The sequence below is a fragment of the Schistosoma haematobium genome, chromosome 1 (genome assembly GCF_000699445.3).
Source record: "Schistosoma haematobium chromosome 1, whole genome shotgun sequence".
Classification (NCBI taxonomy): domain Eukaryota; kingdom Metazoa; phylum Platyhelminthes; class Trematoda; order Strigeidida; family Schistosomatidae; genus Schistosoma; species Schistosoma haematobium.
This window is the reverse complement of record NC_067196.1, coordinates 57676988-57696229: the sequence shown is the minus strand read 5'-3', so window position 1 is coordinate 57696229 and position 19242 is coordinate 57676988. Positions and strand designations below refer to the sequence as shown.

General features: G+C 33.0%; 1 protein-coding gene across 1 annotated transcript in view; it reads right to left on the bottom strand.

The window, feature by feature from the left end:
* Positions 1–14725: 14725 nt before the first annotated feature.
* The window catches only part of ZFYVE1 (Zinc finger FYVE domain-containing protein 1), a 28660-nt gene continuing 24143 nt past the window's right edge, over positions 14726–19242 (bottom strand). Inside the window, exons 9-10 of the mRNA XM_012938765.3 lie at positions 17641–17807; positions 14726–16136 (exon numbers count right to left, since the gene is read on the bottom strand). Coding sequence (XP_012794219.2) covers positions 15745–16136; positions 17641–17807 — 559 coding nt within the window. The 3' untranslated portion in view covers positions 14726–15744. The remainder of the gene's footprint in view (positions 16137–17640; positions 17808–19242) is intronic.

The following is a 19242-nucleotide window of genomic DNA, read 5'->3' as shown; positions in this document are numbered from 1 at the left end:
AATGTATTATAGTTTGTAATTCAATTAGATATATCCTGGAAAAAACCAATTCATTACATTCGATTGAAATTATAGTGACATCACTAGATTATTCTTTTAAACAATATAACCTTCAAATGTTTTCATAAATGTCTTAAACTAAAGGCTATAATTTATGGACGAACCCAACAGATTTATGACAGATCTTGAATTCCGGTACGAAATTCTCTATTCATTTGAATTAACAGCGTCTTGTCATTTTAGCTAATGTCACATCGTAATGAAAACCCTAAATCTAACCCCTATCCCTAACCATCAACTGTAAATCACAATCCTTATCCTTCACACAGGTTTAAAACCATCATTTAGACCTAGTGAGTAGATGGACATTCTCAAGGCCACTTTAGCGTCACTCCAAGGTCGTCCATAAATTATAGTCTTACCACTAAAACTTTATTCTTCAACTCATTTATTCATACAATATGTGAAAGAAAACAACCAGACGTCCAATGCACTCAAATAATAAAATTTATATACAATACAAAGTAAACATAGGTATTGAGTAAAGATGAGTCTGCTAGATGGGTTTTTTAAATAAATCGACATAATCATGATTATTTACTCTTAGCATTGTTTTGTTTATTATAAATTTAATAATTATAATAAACAGAAATAACTTGTTAGTATCTTCATTCGAATTACTTTTTTTATCTATTCAAGCAAATACATGTTTTCGTGTTCCTTTTTCAGTAAACTTAAAACGCTCTACCCTATTTGTTTGTTCAACATTTTAAATGAGAATTGTTGACGCTGATACATTTACTCTTTTTATCCTATCTTATTTTCATTTTATATATAGCTAGTTAAATCTCATATGAATGATATACATTTATTAAGTTTATTATTGACCAGTTCATTATAAAAGCTTGTCTAGCTGAGTTTCGTCTATGGAAATAATTGTAATGTATTTCTATAAAAAAGTGTAATTCTCTCAAGTGAATTTCACTTAAGTTTACTAATATGAAGTTTTCTTCGTAACATTAAATTGACTAATTCCTACTTCAGCAGTTTGGCATACTATTTATATTGATTTAGTATTGGCCAGTTAAAATAAATCCGTTAAAAGTATTCACAAGGAAACAAAACTCCATTTGTAATAACCTTCTTTTTAAAAAACTAGATAATTAGCTATCCATCAAATATTTCATAGAAGAACAGTTAAAAATTACTGTAGCTAAGCTATTTCATGTATCAATCCTGAGTGTTAACAGTAAGTCAGATTTATCCCTTTTATGCAGTAAACCAAACAAATATGTGAAAACTGAGGTTGACTGAGTGACCATACATACAGAAGACCAGGTTATTCTTAAAAAACCAATTACTCCTTTTATTGCCTACAATAATCATATTTGTTGTTTCCCCAATTGATAAAGTACAATCATCGACTATAAATTATTTAGGGTTTTTCTGGACATCTAGTCTTTCTGCATCATAAATATAAACATAATTAGTATTCTAATAACTTCACTTCTTTAGTTGAGAAATTTTTTTAGATTGAATACATCCTTTCAGTGATTGCTTTATACAAATTAAATCATATGCTGTAACAACACAAAGTTGATTTGTGCTATTCTGCAGAAAATATCAAAATGATAAATGAGATAAAATAACACTCTCAAAAGGCATTTCTATTGAGTTACATTTACCTTTAGATATCAAAAATGAAAATCTCATTGCATACTGTCATTTATTCGCATAAACGTGTGTGCATTTCTTATCTTACTCATCACATGTCCGTAACTTATTTTTAGTCTGATTATAAATATCGATTCATGTTTGGTTAACTTGAGTTGGCTCACTCGCCTTCTTCGTTCTATGTCATTTAATCTTACTTCACTTTCCAATCAACGATTATACAAAATATACGTATTCAAAAATCCATTCTCGTATTTGATTTACATTAATTCCGTCATTCACTGACGCGATTTAAGTCGATGATTATATACAAGAATTGATGATACATATATTTCAATAACAATCATTCACACAATCTAAGTGGAGTTAAATTTAGGGCCACTAAAAATATTATTGTAAAATTGTTGGGGTGACCCAGAAAATTTCTCGCCAAGGTCAAGCAAGGATCAGGAAAACACCAAAAAGCGTTTCCTCCAATCAGCGTTCACTTGAAGTTTTAGCCAGAAATATCAAGGGGGCGAAACTTCGCATGCAGAAGTCCTGATTGGCTGATTGCTACACTGCTACTATGTTTAGTAGCATTCTAGAATCTTCTAGCAACCCAAGGACATTTAAAATATTATAAAAACCCTGTATTTTCTGTATTGAAATTAACCTTGGAGTAAAGTACTTCTCGCATACTTTGCGTATTCCCTCTCGTTGTTCAGGTCGCTGTATAGTTCTAGCTTGGGGGTTACAGGATAGCTTAGGAAACGAATATAGCGTTCAATTCGCGAGACTTATCAAAAATAAATATTAAATTGAATTAAATTATTATGTTAGATAATCATTTGCATTGAATATCACAATATGTAATCAAATATATACGTGTATTTTTTAAATAGAAAACTAATTACTTTTACTCATCTGACTTATCGACTCTGATTTGACTAAGGCAGTATAATTGTGATAAAAATAAAATCAATATCCACATTCTATTCCGTTTACCTTTTCATAGGAAACATATATTTACGTTATTAGTAAATGAGGTAATCAATCTAATTAACAAATCGTTCAATCGATTTATTATTTTGTTTTACGCCATATCTATTGATCAATTAAGCGTAGTGATTATCATCTACGACACTTGGTTTTCATTTATTTTTCTTGTTTGTTGTTTTTGTTTTGTTTTTAGATTTGTTTGTTAGTAGTTAAGTGAAGCTATTAGTCCATTGTTTTATGTATCTGATTTTTTGTTTGTTCGTTAGAAAGTGTTTTTTTTCTGACAAACTAGAACATTGTTTTACTTCATTTACTTTGCTTTTTGTCTAATCATGAAACAATATGTAAAAATAATCGAAAGAATTTCTCTTCTATTCTATGTTATTTTCAACTAGTTAAGCATACATAAAAAATCTACTGAAATTAAATGATAAATGAGTATATATATCTATATTCAATCCAGTTAATTGCTATAGAATAAAGAACTTATACAAATATTGGTAAATCTCATACAACATTTCTATGTCTATTTAATGTAACACAAAGATGATAAGATAATTTATGCAAATCGTAATCATACAAAAAGTTGTTTATTAAGAGCAATTACAAACATCAATTTTGACAAGCTTACATTATATTCTACAAGAATGATTAGATCATATACATAACTATAATGATAAATGTGAAGTAGTCAACTTTGTTTCATTTTAACTGAATTGATTGTTTGTTTTCTTTTTGAATTTCTTTTGAATGATTTGTTTGATGAAGTTTTTTGATACTTTAATAAAGTGACAATTTCTCATGATGTATAGGAGAAAGTTGATTAGCCATTGAAAATTACATTCAGTTATAAAGATATAATCTGATAGAAATCAGATCAGAATTTCATAGTAATTACTAAGGATAACTTACTTACTTACGCCTGTTGCTCCTCGTGAAGGAAAATAGGCCACTCACCAGCATTCGCCATCCAACCCTGTCCTGAACAATCCTTTCTAGCTCCGTCCAGTTGTTATTCATCCTTTCCATATCTGATTCTAATATCCGACGTAATGTGTTCTTTGGCCTTCCGCTTTTCCGTTTCACTTCAGTATTCCAAGTTAGGGCTTGTCTCGTGATGCAGTTTGACGATTTGAGTAGTGTATGTCCTATCCATTTCCATCGTCTTTTCCTAATTTCCTCTTCAGCTGGAAGTTGGTTTGTTCTCTCCCACAGAAGGCTATTGCTGATGGTATCCGGCCAATGGATGTTGAGTATCTTGCGTAGACAGCTATTTATAAATACTTGTACTTTCTTGATTGTGGTTGTTGTAGTTCTCCAAGTTTCAGCTCCATACAGTAGAACTGCCTTGACGTTCGTATTGAATATTCTTACTTTGATATTGGTTGAAAGTTGTTTTGAGTCCCATATGTTCTTCAATTGTAGGAATGAGACCCTTGTTTTGCCGATCCTCGCCTTTACGTCTGCATCTGAACCTCCTTGTTCATCGATGATGCTTCCCAGGTATGTGAAGGATTCTACGTCTTCCAGAGTTTCTCCATCAAGTGTGATTGGATTGCTGTTCTCCGCTTTGAATTTGAGGACCTTGGTTTTCCCCTTGTGTATGTTGAGGCCTATTGATGCAGAGACTGCTGCTACACTGGCTGTCTTTATCTGCATCTGTTCGTGTGTATGCGATAGGAGTGGCAGGTCATCTGCGAAGTCCAAATCGTCTAATTGATTCTGAGCTGTCCATTGTATTCCGTGTTTTCCCTCAGATGTCGAGGTCTTCATAATCCAGTCGACCACCAGAAGAAAGAGGAAGAGAGAGAGTAGACAGCCTTGTCTGGCTCCGGTCCTTACTTGGAATGCATCTGTCAGCTGTCCTCCATGCACGACTTTGCACTGTAGTCCGTCGTATGAGTTCCGGATAATATTGACAATCTTCTCAGGAACTCCGTAGTGTCGAAGAAGTTTCCATAACGTCCTCCTGTCTACGCTGTCAAATGCCTTTTCATAATCAATGAAGTTGATGTACAGTGACGAGTTCCACTCAACTGATTGTTCAACGATGATCCGTAGTATCGCAATTTGGTCTGTGCACGACCGATCCTTACGGAATCCAGCCTGTTGATCTCGAAGTTGGGTTTCTACTGCGTCTTCCATCTGGTTCAGCAACACTCTGTTGAAAACATTTCCTGTTACTGACAGTAGTGTAATGCCTCTGTAGTTTTCACATTTGCTCAGATCTCCTTTCTTTGGAATCTTGACGATGTGTCCTTCTTTCCATTCGGTACTTGTTCCTCCTCACAAACCTTCGTGAATAGAAGGTAAAGCATGCTTGTAGTTACTTCGATGTCTGATTTCAGTGCTTCAGCTGGTGTATTGTCGGATCCAGCTGCTTTTCCGCTCTTGATTTGTCTGATGGCCATTCTGATTCCTTCCGTCGTTGGTGGATTGACATCTATAGGAAGATCTGTGTGTGCTGCTTCGATGTCCGGTGGATTCACTGGAGCCGGCCTATTCAGAAGTTCCTCGAAGTATTCTACCCATCTGTTACGCTGTTGTTGAATTTCGGTGATTGGCTTGCCTTCTTTGTCTTTGACCGGCCTCTCTGGTTTACTATATTTCCCTGCTAGTTTCTTCGTTGTATCGTAAAGCTGTTTCATATTTCCTTCTCTAGCAGCTGTTTCCGCCGTCGTTGCTAATTCTTCCACGTATTTCTGTCGGTTCTAATGCTCCTCTTCACTTGTTTGTTTGCTTCCATGTATTCAGCTTCTGCTTGGACGTTCTCTACTCGTGTTCGGCTGTTGTTAACTGCTGCCTTCTTGTTCTTCCTTTATTTGATCTTGTCCAGTGTTTCTATAGAGATCCATTCCTTATGATAGTGTTTTTTTAGACCCAGAACCTCATGACACGTTGAAGTCAATGCTTCCTTGATGCCTTTCCAGTTGTCCTCCATGGTAGTTTCTTCTTCCTTCAGTAGATCCTGTAAGGCTTGGAACCTGTTGTTGAGAGCTATCTTGAATTCGTTGAATTTGTTAGTATCTCGAAGGAAGGTTGTGTTGAACCTTTGTAGCGCTGTTTGTCCAGTTGTCTAGTTCTCCTTTAGCTTCAGTTTTAAATTGGCCACAACTAGGTGGTGATCTGAAGCTATTTCAGCTCCTCTCCTGATTCTCACATCTTCCATTGTCCTTCAGAAATTTTTATTGATGCAAATATGATCTATCTGGTTCTCTGTAGTGTGATCCGGTGACATCCATGTAGCCTTGTGTATACGCTTGTGTGGAAATACTGTGCCTTCTATCACCAATTTGTTGAATGCACACAGATTTGCGAATCTTTCTCCATTTTCGTTTCTGTCTCCCAGTCCATGTCGTCCCATAAGATCTTCATATCCGGTGTTGTCTATTCCGACTTTGGCATTTAGATCTCCCATCAGAATGGTGAGGTCGTTTCTTGGGCATTTCTCTATGATTGACTGCAGCCACTCGTAGAATTGATCTTTAATGTCGTCGTTGCTATCATTGGTGAGTGGATAACATTGGATAATATTCATGGTGATCCCCTCCTTCTTTGTTTTGAATGATGCTTTGATGATTCTGGATCCGTGAGATTCCCATCCTACAAGTGCACTTCGTGTTACTTTGGATAACATTAGAGCGACTCCCTGAGTGTGTGGAGCATTTTCTTGTTCGTGACCGGAGTATAGCAGCATCTCTCCCGTATTTAGCCTTTTCTGTCCAGCTTGGGTCCAATGGGTTTCGCTGTTTCCCAGTACTGCCAAGTTGTATCTCCTCATTTCCGTTGTTATTTGACTGGTCTTCCCGGTCTCCCATATTGTTCGGACGTTCCATGTACCTATAAAAATTGTTGCTCTGGTTGTTAGAGGGGGCATCGGCCTCGTGGCTTCCGAAGGAACTCGGCTTTCACCATGAAGCGTCATAATTCTTCTAAATGAAGACCTTCTAACTTCCAGGGCAGAGTTTAAATTGTTTGAATTATTTTTTCTGGTAAGCGTTTTTTTAGCGAGTTAGTTTTCTACGGGATGGGGACGCTAACCCCATGCCCAACCCTCCTCCTTTACCCGGGCTTGGGAACGGCAGTAACTCGGGAAGAGCTACAGGCGGAGTTACTAGGGATAAGTTAACGAAAAATTTAAGTCTACAAGTAAGTACCTCTGTTTTTAATAATTTTCCATTAGATTTGAAATCCCTCGCAAAAAGACTATTAACCAAGCATATAAGTTTTTTTAATTGTTTTTTTAAGGAGGTATTAATTTCAATAGAATTTAGCAACTCACGTTCAATTGAGTTTGTTCTCATTAATTTCGGTTAAGCCCTTTTGTTAACTTATTTAGCAGACAAAGTCATCCGTACTATAACAACTTATTGTAACTTGATTATTGTTCTGTATGTATGAAATATGTATGCTTGAACATTGCTTACCGCCTACACATATATATTCATTCTGTTAGCTTTATTATTAGCTGCTTAATTGATTCGATGATCCATTCATACAAGCAGTGTGAACAAATCAGAAAGATATATTCCTAGGTAAATTTTAGAACAAGGATACAAATAAATAAATAAAACATTTCTACAACACCTTAGTGAAGTTGATCCATCGACAGCATTACATAAAAAGAAACAAAAGTCAGTACAGATGATACGGATATTATCATTTAGTATCTAAAAGACTCGTAACGTAACTTGTATCAGATAATAATAACCGAGGGAAAATTTTAAGTTGACTCAGTCACAGGAACTGAAAAAATCATAAAATCCAACCATTTTCTAAACTAATGTCAATCTAATCTTTCACTAGTTGAAATCATGAGTCAATTGAAGGTAGACCACCATGGAAAACCTGAAATCACTGGACGGCCGTTTCATCCTAGTATGGGACTCCTCAGCGGTGCGCACCCACGATCCCGCCCCCAACGAGATTCGAACCCAAGGACTATCGGTCTCGCGCCAGGCGCTTAACCTCTGGACCACTGAGCCGGCATCCGACGGTGTTAATGTCTAACATCAACCAATCCCATACTAGGACGAAACGGTCGTCCAGTACTTCCAGGTTTTCCATGGTGGTCTAGCTTCACTTGACTTATGATTTCAACCAGTGAAATTTCTAAAATCTCCACAAAATACCCCTTCTGATAATCTAATCTTTGTAAATTTTTCTATTGTATTAAGGTAACACGAAAAAAGTAAAATTCAATAAATTATCGAAGAACACTTCATTAGCGTGCCTTATGGATTAATCGATATTATCATCTCAAAACTCATTTCGTTAATAGGTTAGTTGATAAATTAATGTCATTTGGACACTTGAACATACACTTTCCTAGTATCCTAGTTATTCTATCATTTTTTTGAACTTCATCTTATTACTAATATTATCAGTAAACTAATTATTTTTAGTAATATTCTGGGTTTTATTCTTCATTTATCAAAACTCCGTATACAGTTGGTTGTCTAATCAAAATTTACCAGTCTGTATCACATGAGTATTTAATTTTCCTAATACAAATACAAACCAGAACTAATAATTTTCAGCCGTAAATGTGAAAAATAGTTTACTTTGTAGGCTAATGAATAGATTAAACATCGGGTTGTCACATCAATATAATCTGATTGATAAAATGTAACACATTTTTTCGCGTCTAATATATTAACAGATATATTTACTAATTTTTACTAATGTATAACAAATATAGTTGATCACATAATCTAGAAATCTAGTGAGATAATCATATGTGATGTTCTTTTATGTTTGGACTTTGAGTTATAACAATATTTAAAAAATAATTCTGTTGAATTTCTAACTGGAACTGTTGGAATTACCTCTCGAATTTAGCCATTAATAGGCAAACTATGGTTGGTACAATACGGTGGTGTGGATATCCAATGATCAGATGAGTTCAAACATATCGGGTATGATACAAATATTATCAGTGTTAATGGGTGATGGCCATGCAATATCGTTACTAAAGGTAGGAATATAAGACATTAAATTAGGGATTTAAATGACCATGAATCGCCGCATGTTTTTAAGTTTTATTTTTTATCTCTGGTAGGGTTGTGGATGTGCACTACTAAAATGTCTTATACCAAGGGCAAATATAAATCCAGTGCTTTCGGGTTTTCAATGGTTTTCTAACCCAAACCAGTCTGTCATGTGAAACTTACTTTTCACTTTACTAAGTTTGATATTTATTGAGTTTCACTAATCTTTCTGCATTCTTAATAAAACTTTATCATACTATGCAGTACAATTATCTGGTTTAATGTTTCAAGAGCACCGCTTCAATTATTGACACGAACATCTAAACACTTTCATTCAAACTGCATTACAGATTGTGATGCACCAACAAGCTTGAAATATTACAAATGTATCAATGATTTATTATTAACTTTCTATTAAATGCTCAATTTACTTGAAAATATTGAGTCTGAGTTTGATATCGATACCTTCATTATAGTTTAATCTTCAAAGCAACTGTTGATTCCCAGTTGAATAATTCATTCCTTAATTTCGACATATGATATTTCATTTACAACTGATTGATTACCTGGTAGTGATGTTCAATGTCAAGTGTGTCATGTCCTCTTTAGTTGAGATCGAATTCTATCGACCAAGTTGCCATATGGCCACTGATCTAGGTAACTTGGCATCGCATGCATTATGTCGATATGAGATTGCGACCAATCAATTGTAACTACATCTCAGTCCTCCAGAAGGTCGGACGTGCCCAAATAATTCAGTGGTAGTGTCGCTAGTCGTAAAGCTGAGTGGTACGGGATAGAATCCGTCAGGGACCGTTGTTTCCCTCATGGTTGCAGGTACTTCGTTTATTACTCAAACTTATAAGCCTGTTGGATTTAATGTGTAAAACGAGTAATATTTTTGCAATGCAGTTCATAATAATATCTAAAATAAGTTAATACACGAATCATCAGTCGACTAGAATAATCGAGAAAATAAAAGTCAAAGACACAACTACTAAATGAAAGATTGTGATGTGATTATTCAAATCAATAAATGAAAATTGTAATACGTGCTAATAAGATTTCATGAGAAATATCATAATGACAATAATAGTAGTATGAATGTAATAGTGTGTAACTGGAGAAATCCATTGAATTCACCTTATTTTGCTAAATTTAAATATGTGTAAGGAACAATTTACAAGAAATGTTTTGCATCTATTAAAAGAAACGAAATTGTTGACGAAAACCCCCTAGTTTCGTATATGTTTGACTATCCGGTCACCCGTGTTCGACCTTACCAATTTTTTACGCTTTCAAATCTATTACTCTTCGAATACACTATGTTCTAACAAGTTTCATAATTAATGAATGGACAATTCTTCATCCTTGTTATTTATAAAGAATCTTTGCTTCTTATACATCGATCCTTGTTTCTTCTATTGACTAACCTATGTCCTTACAATACATACTTAATTAAAAAACCAACATGTGAAAAACAAACAGAAAAAACTTCGTCAATCAAATAAAAATTCATACAACCTGACTGTCCTTAAATTAATGTGAATCAGTCAGTAATACGACACATGAGTGTATTAAATTATAGACAGAATCATTATTCGTATCACATGAATTTACAACATTCATTAAGATAAATCCCGTTGAGTATTAAATCACTGAGGTAAGTAATACCGTCTTTAAAAAATATATAAATGCTCAGGAAATACTACACAGTAGATTAACTAATTGATCTTGATGTAATGACGTAAAGTCAATCAGATACTGTTAGATACAAAAAGGTATAGACTGAAATAATTGGAGTACAAATCAATACATTTCACATTAAACTAACTATGGCAGAATAACATAGACAAAGTTTTAGTTAATTCAAATCAATCTACAAACTAATATAATTATACCGTAAATAAAAAATAATGGACATAGTACAACAGTAAGCCAATCGAAAAGTTTTGTCACATGACATAAATGCTTGGATTAACATGACAGCTTATGAAAGAAACTTACACCTAATTATCTTGATTGCTTTTGTATGGAAACAGATATACAAGTTATTAAGGATCTTACTTCGGATGATAACATATACAGCCCTATATATACATATCACGTAGGGTAACTGTTCCAGGACGATAACGATGAGGTTTCTTAACACCATCAGTAGCTGGTGCACTCTTACGTGGCGCTTTGGTGGCTAACTACTTTCTTAGTGTTTTTCCACCAATACTCTTACGAACATATATATATAGCTGATATAGGTCAAGTGTATATGTTAGGTATCTGTTACGGTATATGTTAGTTGTAACGTCTTCCATTTTCTCTTCAATGTTTGTTATTTAAATTAAAGGTCATTTGTTCTTTGATTTGCCTGTAATGTATGTTGTTGTTGTAGTTTTTCCCATTTCATTAACCCTATATACAAATGATAAAATTTCATAAAACATATAAACAATCACATATTTACTTTACATTATGTTGTATCATTCTACTAGAAAAATATATTTAGACATTTAACCCAATTAATTTATTATTATCAATATTTCAAAATGACAGTTTGTCAGATTTTCATTAACAGAATTTTATGGGTTTTTTTTCTAATACCAAGTTAATTTATTTATGTTTAATTAAACCATATTTTTTTTAGACCAATGGTAATTATTCTTCTCAGCTTCAAAGGTTATTTCGCTACTATTCATAGCATGCTTCATTTCTGTGTTTTACACGATCAACAGTTCGATCTTCCAAGTTTCATCTCTTCATGTGTTGAGTAGTTTTGTTTAGTGGCTTTCTACAAGTCTAACTAGTTTATTTATGAAGACTATATGAGAATATGATTTGATTTTCTTAAACGATGAATTGTGATTAACAGTTAGAATTATACTTCTTGTTCGGTAGCTATGTTTCTTCATTGCACATTTTCAGGTTCTTTAAAATACTACAGGAATGATAGCTAACATTCGATTAGGATGAAGATAATTTGATTAACATTGCTTGAGAGTCTCCAACTAGCTAACTTGAAAAAGTCATCGTGGCGTAACACTTCTCAAATTAGTTATCACGTAGGAAACTTAACCGATGAAGAACAATTACCAATAAAGACTAAAGGCATTTTTATTAACTAGTAACCATTTATTTGAAGCAATTAGTCCCTTTGATAAATTTCGATAATGTAATAAGAAGATGAAAATTATCAGAACTATGTGATATATTAGCGCAATACATTTCGAACAATCTGATCACACATATACTTGCTAAGAACATTTATATATAAAAAGTTCAACTAGACTGGAAATGAGATAAGAGACAATGATAATAATAATGTGGATACAATTTGAAACCCAATCACTCTGGATAATAAGCCGATTTTACCAGGGTAGGTTTAAGGTGAGAACAAACTGTTTTTGAATACACAACGGGGGGTTGAATTTTCGTATGGCTAAGGCTCCAATAAACCTTAGTATACACCCTTTTACACTTATACAACACCACAAAAGCCAAGTTAAGATCAATCTTATCTCTTATTTCGATCACAGGTTTAGCAATAGATGATGATGGATGTTTACCTGCTACTCTTATTGGGTCACTTTATTCTATTTGTTTCTGCAACCATTTTGCTACATGTTCACACACCCTAATTTGAGATCACGATTGCTCCTCCCTGTGTGTGTGGTCACACACAAAATTAAGTATTCAAAAAGTTTGTTCTTACCGTAAACCTACTCTGGTAATATCGGCTTATTATCCAGAGTGATCAGGTTATTATTACTCTTAGTATTATCATTGTCTCCTCCTACCTTATTTCCAGTCTAGTTGACCTTTTATTTTTATATAAAATGCTCTTAACAAGTATATGTGTGATCAGATTATTCGAAATGTATTGCGCTAATATATCACATAGTTCTGATAATTTTCATCTTCTTATTACATTATCGAAACCATTTGTTTGATATTCATATTCCGTGATCCCTGATTTTCTTTTCTCTAGTTGTAGATAATTTTAATCACTCTGTAAAGGCACTGGAACCATATTCGACTTCCAACTTTCCCTACTATGAATTACTGGTACTCCATTGCTGTTTCACATTATTTATAATCCCTGTGACAATCTATCTATCGCGTCTTTTTAAACAATTTAGCTTTTAATACTTACGCATTTAAACCGTGCACTCCTTTCATTATTAACTTAATCACCCTTCTTAGTTGGTATTCGTTCCGTAACCATTTTTAGAATATTTATTTATTTATCCAAGTACGTAAATAAGCATCAAATAAACACCTTGAAGATAAAAATGAATAAGTAAATGCCATTTAACTACTATTACTTAAGTAGTAGTTTATACATTATGATGAAAATAAGGTAGATATATGTATGTTGAAAAGTGAGAACGCGTGGATCGAAATACGAAGTAATTAATGTAAATAATGTATGATCTATGTTTGTCAAAGTAACAATAAGTATTCGTTTCTAATTCAAATCACTGAACTTTTGGGACTCTAATATTTTGAATTTAAAGGTTAATCAAATAAGAATAATGTCTGCATGGGGAAAAAACTAATAATATCGAGTTGATAACATAAGACTTAATGGTAGCTGCAAAATCGAAACATTTATCAGTTTGGTAAATAATTATCATGCATCTTTGTAATCCAGCGCACAAGAAATATCAATACGATGACAGATTTCTCAATAATAACCATGTGTCATTTCAAAACTTAGAACAACACATATAAGCGAACGATCTTGTTTCAATGAGACCTTCATCCTGCTTGACACTAGTATACAGAAACATTTATGTGGATATACAGAAAATATGAAGCCATTCAGAGCAACTTATGATTCAATCATTATAATCAAACCTAGCTAAATAGAATAATCAGAAATTAAAAACGAAGACAGGTGTACTATTAGTGATAAGAATGACAAACGTTCTTACCAAAGATTGAAATAAGACAGAACTGGAGTAAATAGACATTAAAATAATAATCGTTGAAACTTATTAAAACTGTGTAATAAGAAGTGTACAAATAATCAGACAGTGAGAAATATAGACGGAAGAAGGTGCAGAAAAACAAACACATAGGGTATGAGGGAATTAATAACTTCGACTACGAAGTAACAGTCGGCCAAGAGACGGATTGTGATGTTACGAATTCCCATAGAATATCCGTAAGATACGAAGGAATATTATTACCTATATTTTTCTTTTGATGCTCACATGTTTAACAAACAAGTCAGTGATTTCAGCATTCTACATTAATGTTCCCATCTATTAGAAACCCATAAATCTGCAAAATGCTAGGTATTGTTAGAAATCAAAGATTTTAGAAGACGTGCATGGTCTACAGTCTCTTAAACTTGAGACCTAATCCAATAATAATAAAATTCCTAAATAAGAGAATAAAATTAGAAGTCACTCTAACCAGCTAACAGTACTCCACTGATCAGTAATTTTATAATTACAATATCCCATTGAGAATTTTCCGGCTAAAATAACAATAAATTAAAGGTAACTGCTGCCAGAATTACTAGCATATCAAGATACTATTATGACAACACTAAGTTAAAAGACACAAACTGCACCAAACCATGAGTTGGTTGAAGTTCAATTCAGTACCAGTAATTCACTTTAGATATAATGATTTTAATATTGCAATACCCGTCGTTTAAAAAGTATAACGAACGATTCCACGAAACAGAACGAAACAAATACACAGTTTCATTAAATGCATAATGCTAATTCTACAGGAATTATGATACAGAAAACTGTCCACAAGTATTTAAGTAGGTGATTTCTAACTTAATCACCAAATATGTGCCCATGTATTGAACGTTGAGTTACACCTTTCGTGAAAGATGAGGCGACGCAAAACCAAAAAACCTGGGTTCGGACTTGTGATCAAACAGCTGAGGGTGGGATGACCTAACCAACAAGTTAATATACCCAAGTATTCACGAAATCGTAATCTTCAAATAACAATATATATATATATATATATATATATATATATATATATATATATATATATATATATATATATATATATATATAATGTAAGTATTATGCAATTCCGTATAGCATTGTGTGTTTCTATTGCTATATATTGAATGGTGAAAATTGAAATATTCAACAAGCAGTAACGAATAAAACATAACACAATTAATATCTTGGCAAAAAGAAAATGTATATATTTACTTAAAAAAATAAGTGATTGTAATTGTTATGGAGATGACTATGATATTAGCAACAGCGATAATAATAATAGTAATCATAATGACTGAAAAATGGAGAAATAACTGAATGATAAAGAGCATTATGCATTATGAAAACATGTTAAGTAAGGATACAACTGTTTTTTTTTTGGAAATAACATTTTAGTAAAAATAAAAGTATTAAACGTCACGGCAAGTGAATTAGTTAGATTCAGCTGGCTCTTATGAATGATCTATTCCATATCATCGATCGAAATGTATGTAATTCAAATCAGAGTATATTACTGGATAACATAAATCTTCATATTTCTATTCAGTAATGAACATACACAGACTTCCATACAAAGAATCGTGAATTACGGAAAAATAACCAGAATTATGTAAAAAATAAATCTCCTTTTTAGTAAATATCCCATCTAATAAGTTAAAGAAAGTGTTCAAAGTAGCAGTATCCAAAGCTGATTCACAAAAGTAGCAACACTGGTATGTATACGGCACATATACATACATACACATACACGAACAAAGCAACAAAGATAATATATAGGCATTATAGAGGAAAATGATAAAACAAAGAAATAAATAGTCATCGATATATCAAAGTTGACATTTTATGCTAAATAATAAAAATTAAATTACAAATCTGAGTTACTTTTTGTTAGCACTACTACTGTGATAGTAGTAACAAATAAAATAGGAATAATAATGATAGTACTGACCATTTACATATTATTACGTAACATGGTAATATTCCTCTTGTCACCTGTAAAATTTATTCATATTATCGCAGTAAGAATCCAGTGTTTGTTCGTCAATGTTTTCTGAATATTAAAGAGTTAAAAAAATAAACTCATTCACATAAACTACACCTCAAAGTTGAAACATGTGAAATCAATCCTGGGAATTCCTTTTATGGGCAGTGTTTACATTAAGATTGTTGTATTGAATCCCTTGAGTGTTACGCTTCTGGTGTTGCATTTGCTGATTTGGTACGTTACTAGCCAAATCCGAGCTTCGGTGTTCAGATACAGTTGGACGATGAGAAGATTCATAATTCTTTATGTTTGGCTGGTAACAGCGATCGCACACGCGCGAAGGGAAATCAAGACCTCTTTTAGGTACAGGTTGATAATGCCGTGAACAAAATCCACAAACACCCTGACCGCAAGAACGACAATGATGAATACTTAAACGCGAACCAAATTGAGCGGAACATACGTTGCATGAGACACATTGATCATCAGGCTGCCAATAATCTGGTCGAGCAAGAGATTTAACGAGCTCTGTGTAGAGAAATAATTGAAAAAAAGATCCTGTTAAAGTTCAGAAATTAATTAACTAAATTGGGAGCGTGACACTGGAAGAAAACTGTATAATATATGATAAATATAATGACAAATTTATGTACATATCTTTTTAGGTCTGTGTAAACAGACAATTAGTTTTATTACTGATTTATTTTAGCACATAGATATTGGTACAAGGAAGCACCGAATACATATGCGCCACACAGATCTCATTTGATTTGTGTGAGGGCTGTGATACTCCCCGGGTTCCCAAACCGAAGTAGACAATAGGAGAATGTAGATGAGAAACAAGCCAAGAAGAATAACATGTACACAATGCACAAAACTATGTACCTTATTTCACTATAATGAAAAAAATTTTCAATGCCAATCATTGAATTCATTCGTCCATAAAGGAAATAGTCACATATGCAAATATCGTTTACATAGTGGTCTAATATGTCAAGTCCACGTTAATGAGCCACATGCTTTGTTAAAATATACACCAATAACGATGTAATCGTTGTACACAACACAAGCATAAAATTCATCACTGTTATAATGTACAATTATTTATGATTTTCTATTCATAAGAATATCTCAGTATGATTTTCAAATAATGGGGGATATATGTAACTGTAGTCGTAAATTCTCAAATACTGTTGGATGAAATATATTATAACATTCCAGTCAATAACCTAAGTGGAATTTCAGAAAAAGTTTATAAACGGATGAGTGTATTATTGATCAAAATCAACCGGTTGCAAATCAGAATTCGCTTCACTAAACCTAAGGATATAGAGAGTGTACCTCATAGCCGAATAGTATACTATACTTGGGTTATGGAGTAATCTTTGATTTTTCAAGTTCAATGTCGGAGATTGATACAGTCAATACAGGCATTTTCAAAATTTCATCAAATTGTAATCATACATTCAATGAACTTCAATATACTATATCTTCATTATGATAAAATGTGTATGGCACCATTTGATGACGTGTAAATAGACCTATAAGCTACATCTCGAAATAATTAGAAAGTAGATTACATTATGGAGAATATCAACCGTACTTGAACTAATATTTTATTTATGTATGAAAAACAATTAATTAAATTCTCACAAATAACCAAGACAACATATTACTTTCTAGTTAAGTTAAAAAGTTGAGTGTCAGCACACACAAAAACAGTCCATCATATATGATGCAGAGTTCATATAAATGTCTGCCTCCCCCTAACAACAAATAACATGAAGAAATGGGAATATTCTCTTAATAAGGACCAAAATTATAGGATCGTTTGTCAAATATGTGTACTTTTTACTCCATAATACAGTTGGTCATATGACGTCAGTATTGTACACATGCATTACACTAAGCAAACTGAAAGTTCCGTGTTTTTACTCACAAAAATCCGGTTAGACATGTGTCAAAATAACTCAATATTAATTGGATTCATTTCAAATTACAATGGAAAGTAATAACAATATGTACAGAATACCTTTAGGTCCAGTATATATTGGTGCTATGTAATCAGCTGTAGCAGACAACATTTCAATTACCTTACGACCAGTTAAAGAATTGTTATTGATTTGAGGATTATAATTCATTCCAGATACACGAGTTTTTGAATCGATACCTTTATCTTGTAATCGAGCATCATAGCACCTGAACAAACGTAGTAAAAGATTAATGAATTCATTTAAGTAACTAGTTAAATAGGATATAAATATTTGAATTCTTTGAAATGGAAGTTACATGTGAAAGACAAGACATGATACTATAACCATCCGTGATGATTAACATTTCTATACATTGAGTAATTGAAAACAAAAGCCTAATCCATAAGAAATTCAGAATTTCAAACGAAACAAAAATTGTATTTCAGCGAATGAACTCATCTACAAGTTACATTTGTCATTGTTTCACAACAGATTTATGATATTGTGACGAAAATCGTTCTGCCTGTCACTAGTTTAGAGAAAATCAACAAACAACACAAGAGTTATACATTATTTTTAAGTGAGGTAGTTAAGTTATTTAGATGAAGTTTTAAGTTACACAAAAAGATAAACGAAAATACTAACACAAACACCTCACAAAAATATCAAGAAGCTACACATAACAATAAAAGGAGAAACGCAACGCAGATCGTAAAGTAGACTATACATAAAGAGAAAGACAGAATAATTAGTAGTAAAATATTGGGAATTCGGAGAAAAAGAAGAGTGTATTGAACTATTGTGATAGTTTCACAGATAGTTCACACGTTGTCTCTAAGCATTGATGAACATAAACCTGAAGAACACACACAAGCCAAACTCCCCCGCCTACGCTATTCCAAACAGTTAGAGGCTCTGTCAAGTGACATCTATTTTTAACCAGGCTACGACTTAATCTTACCCCAGTCAATATTAGACAAGGGCTAAGGAAAATTTATAAATGAATTCGCCGTCCCCAGTAGATGTAGGTGCTACCCAATCTAGTCGACCCACTTAGCCCCTTTCCGAGACAAGTTAGTTACACATAAGTTGAATCGCACATGCACACTGCTTAGAAAACATCTTGAATAAAATGCCTAAAATTTTCACATACCTTTTACATCATTTTAGATCACAGAGAAGCAGAAAACTAACTGATATCCAGCACAGTCGAATGCTAATATACAGTTAAATACAATATAACACTTAAAAATAAAATGATATGTGTCAGATAAACTGAAATAAAGTTTCCGAACTTATACATACGTTCGTCGACTTCCAGTAGTGTTGATACTTACAGCCTGTCTTGCATCAAAACCTAAGGATTTTATTTTCGTGACTGTATGTATCCCTTAAATATCATCACGGTAAAAAAGAACATTCAAATACACAGTCATATGTAAGATGTGTTTTCGAGATGTAATATACACAGAAATTCCAATGTGATCCGATAGAATTTGTACAGCATAAAGATTAACATATTAAGTGATTCTATTACGATGACAAGAAGCCGTAACTAACAATAACATTACACACGGTAATTGACTTATTAAAAACTGAGTTTACGGAAAAAATATGTGCTATCAGGATCGTAAACCTTCAAACTTCTAACAGTGAAGCAA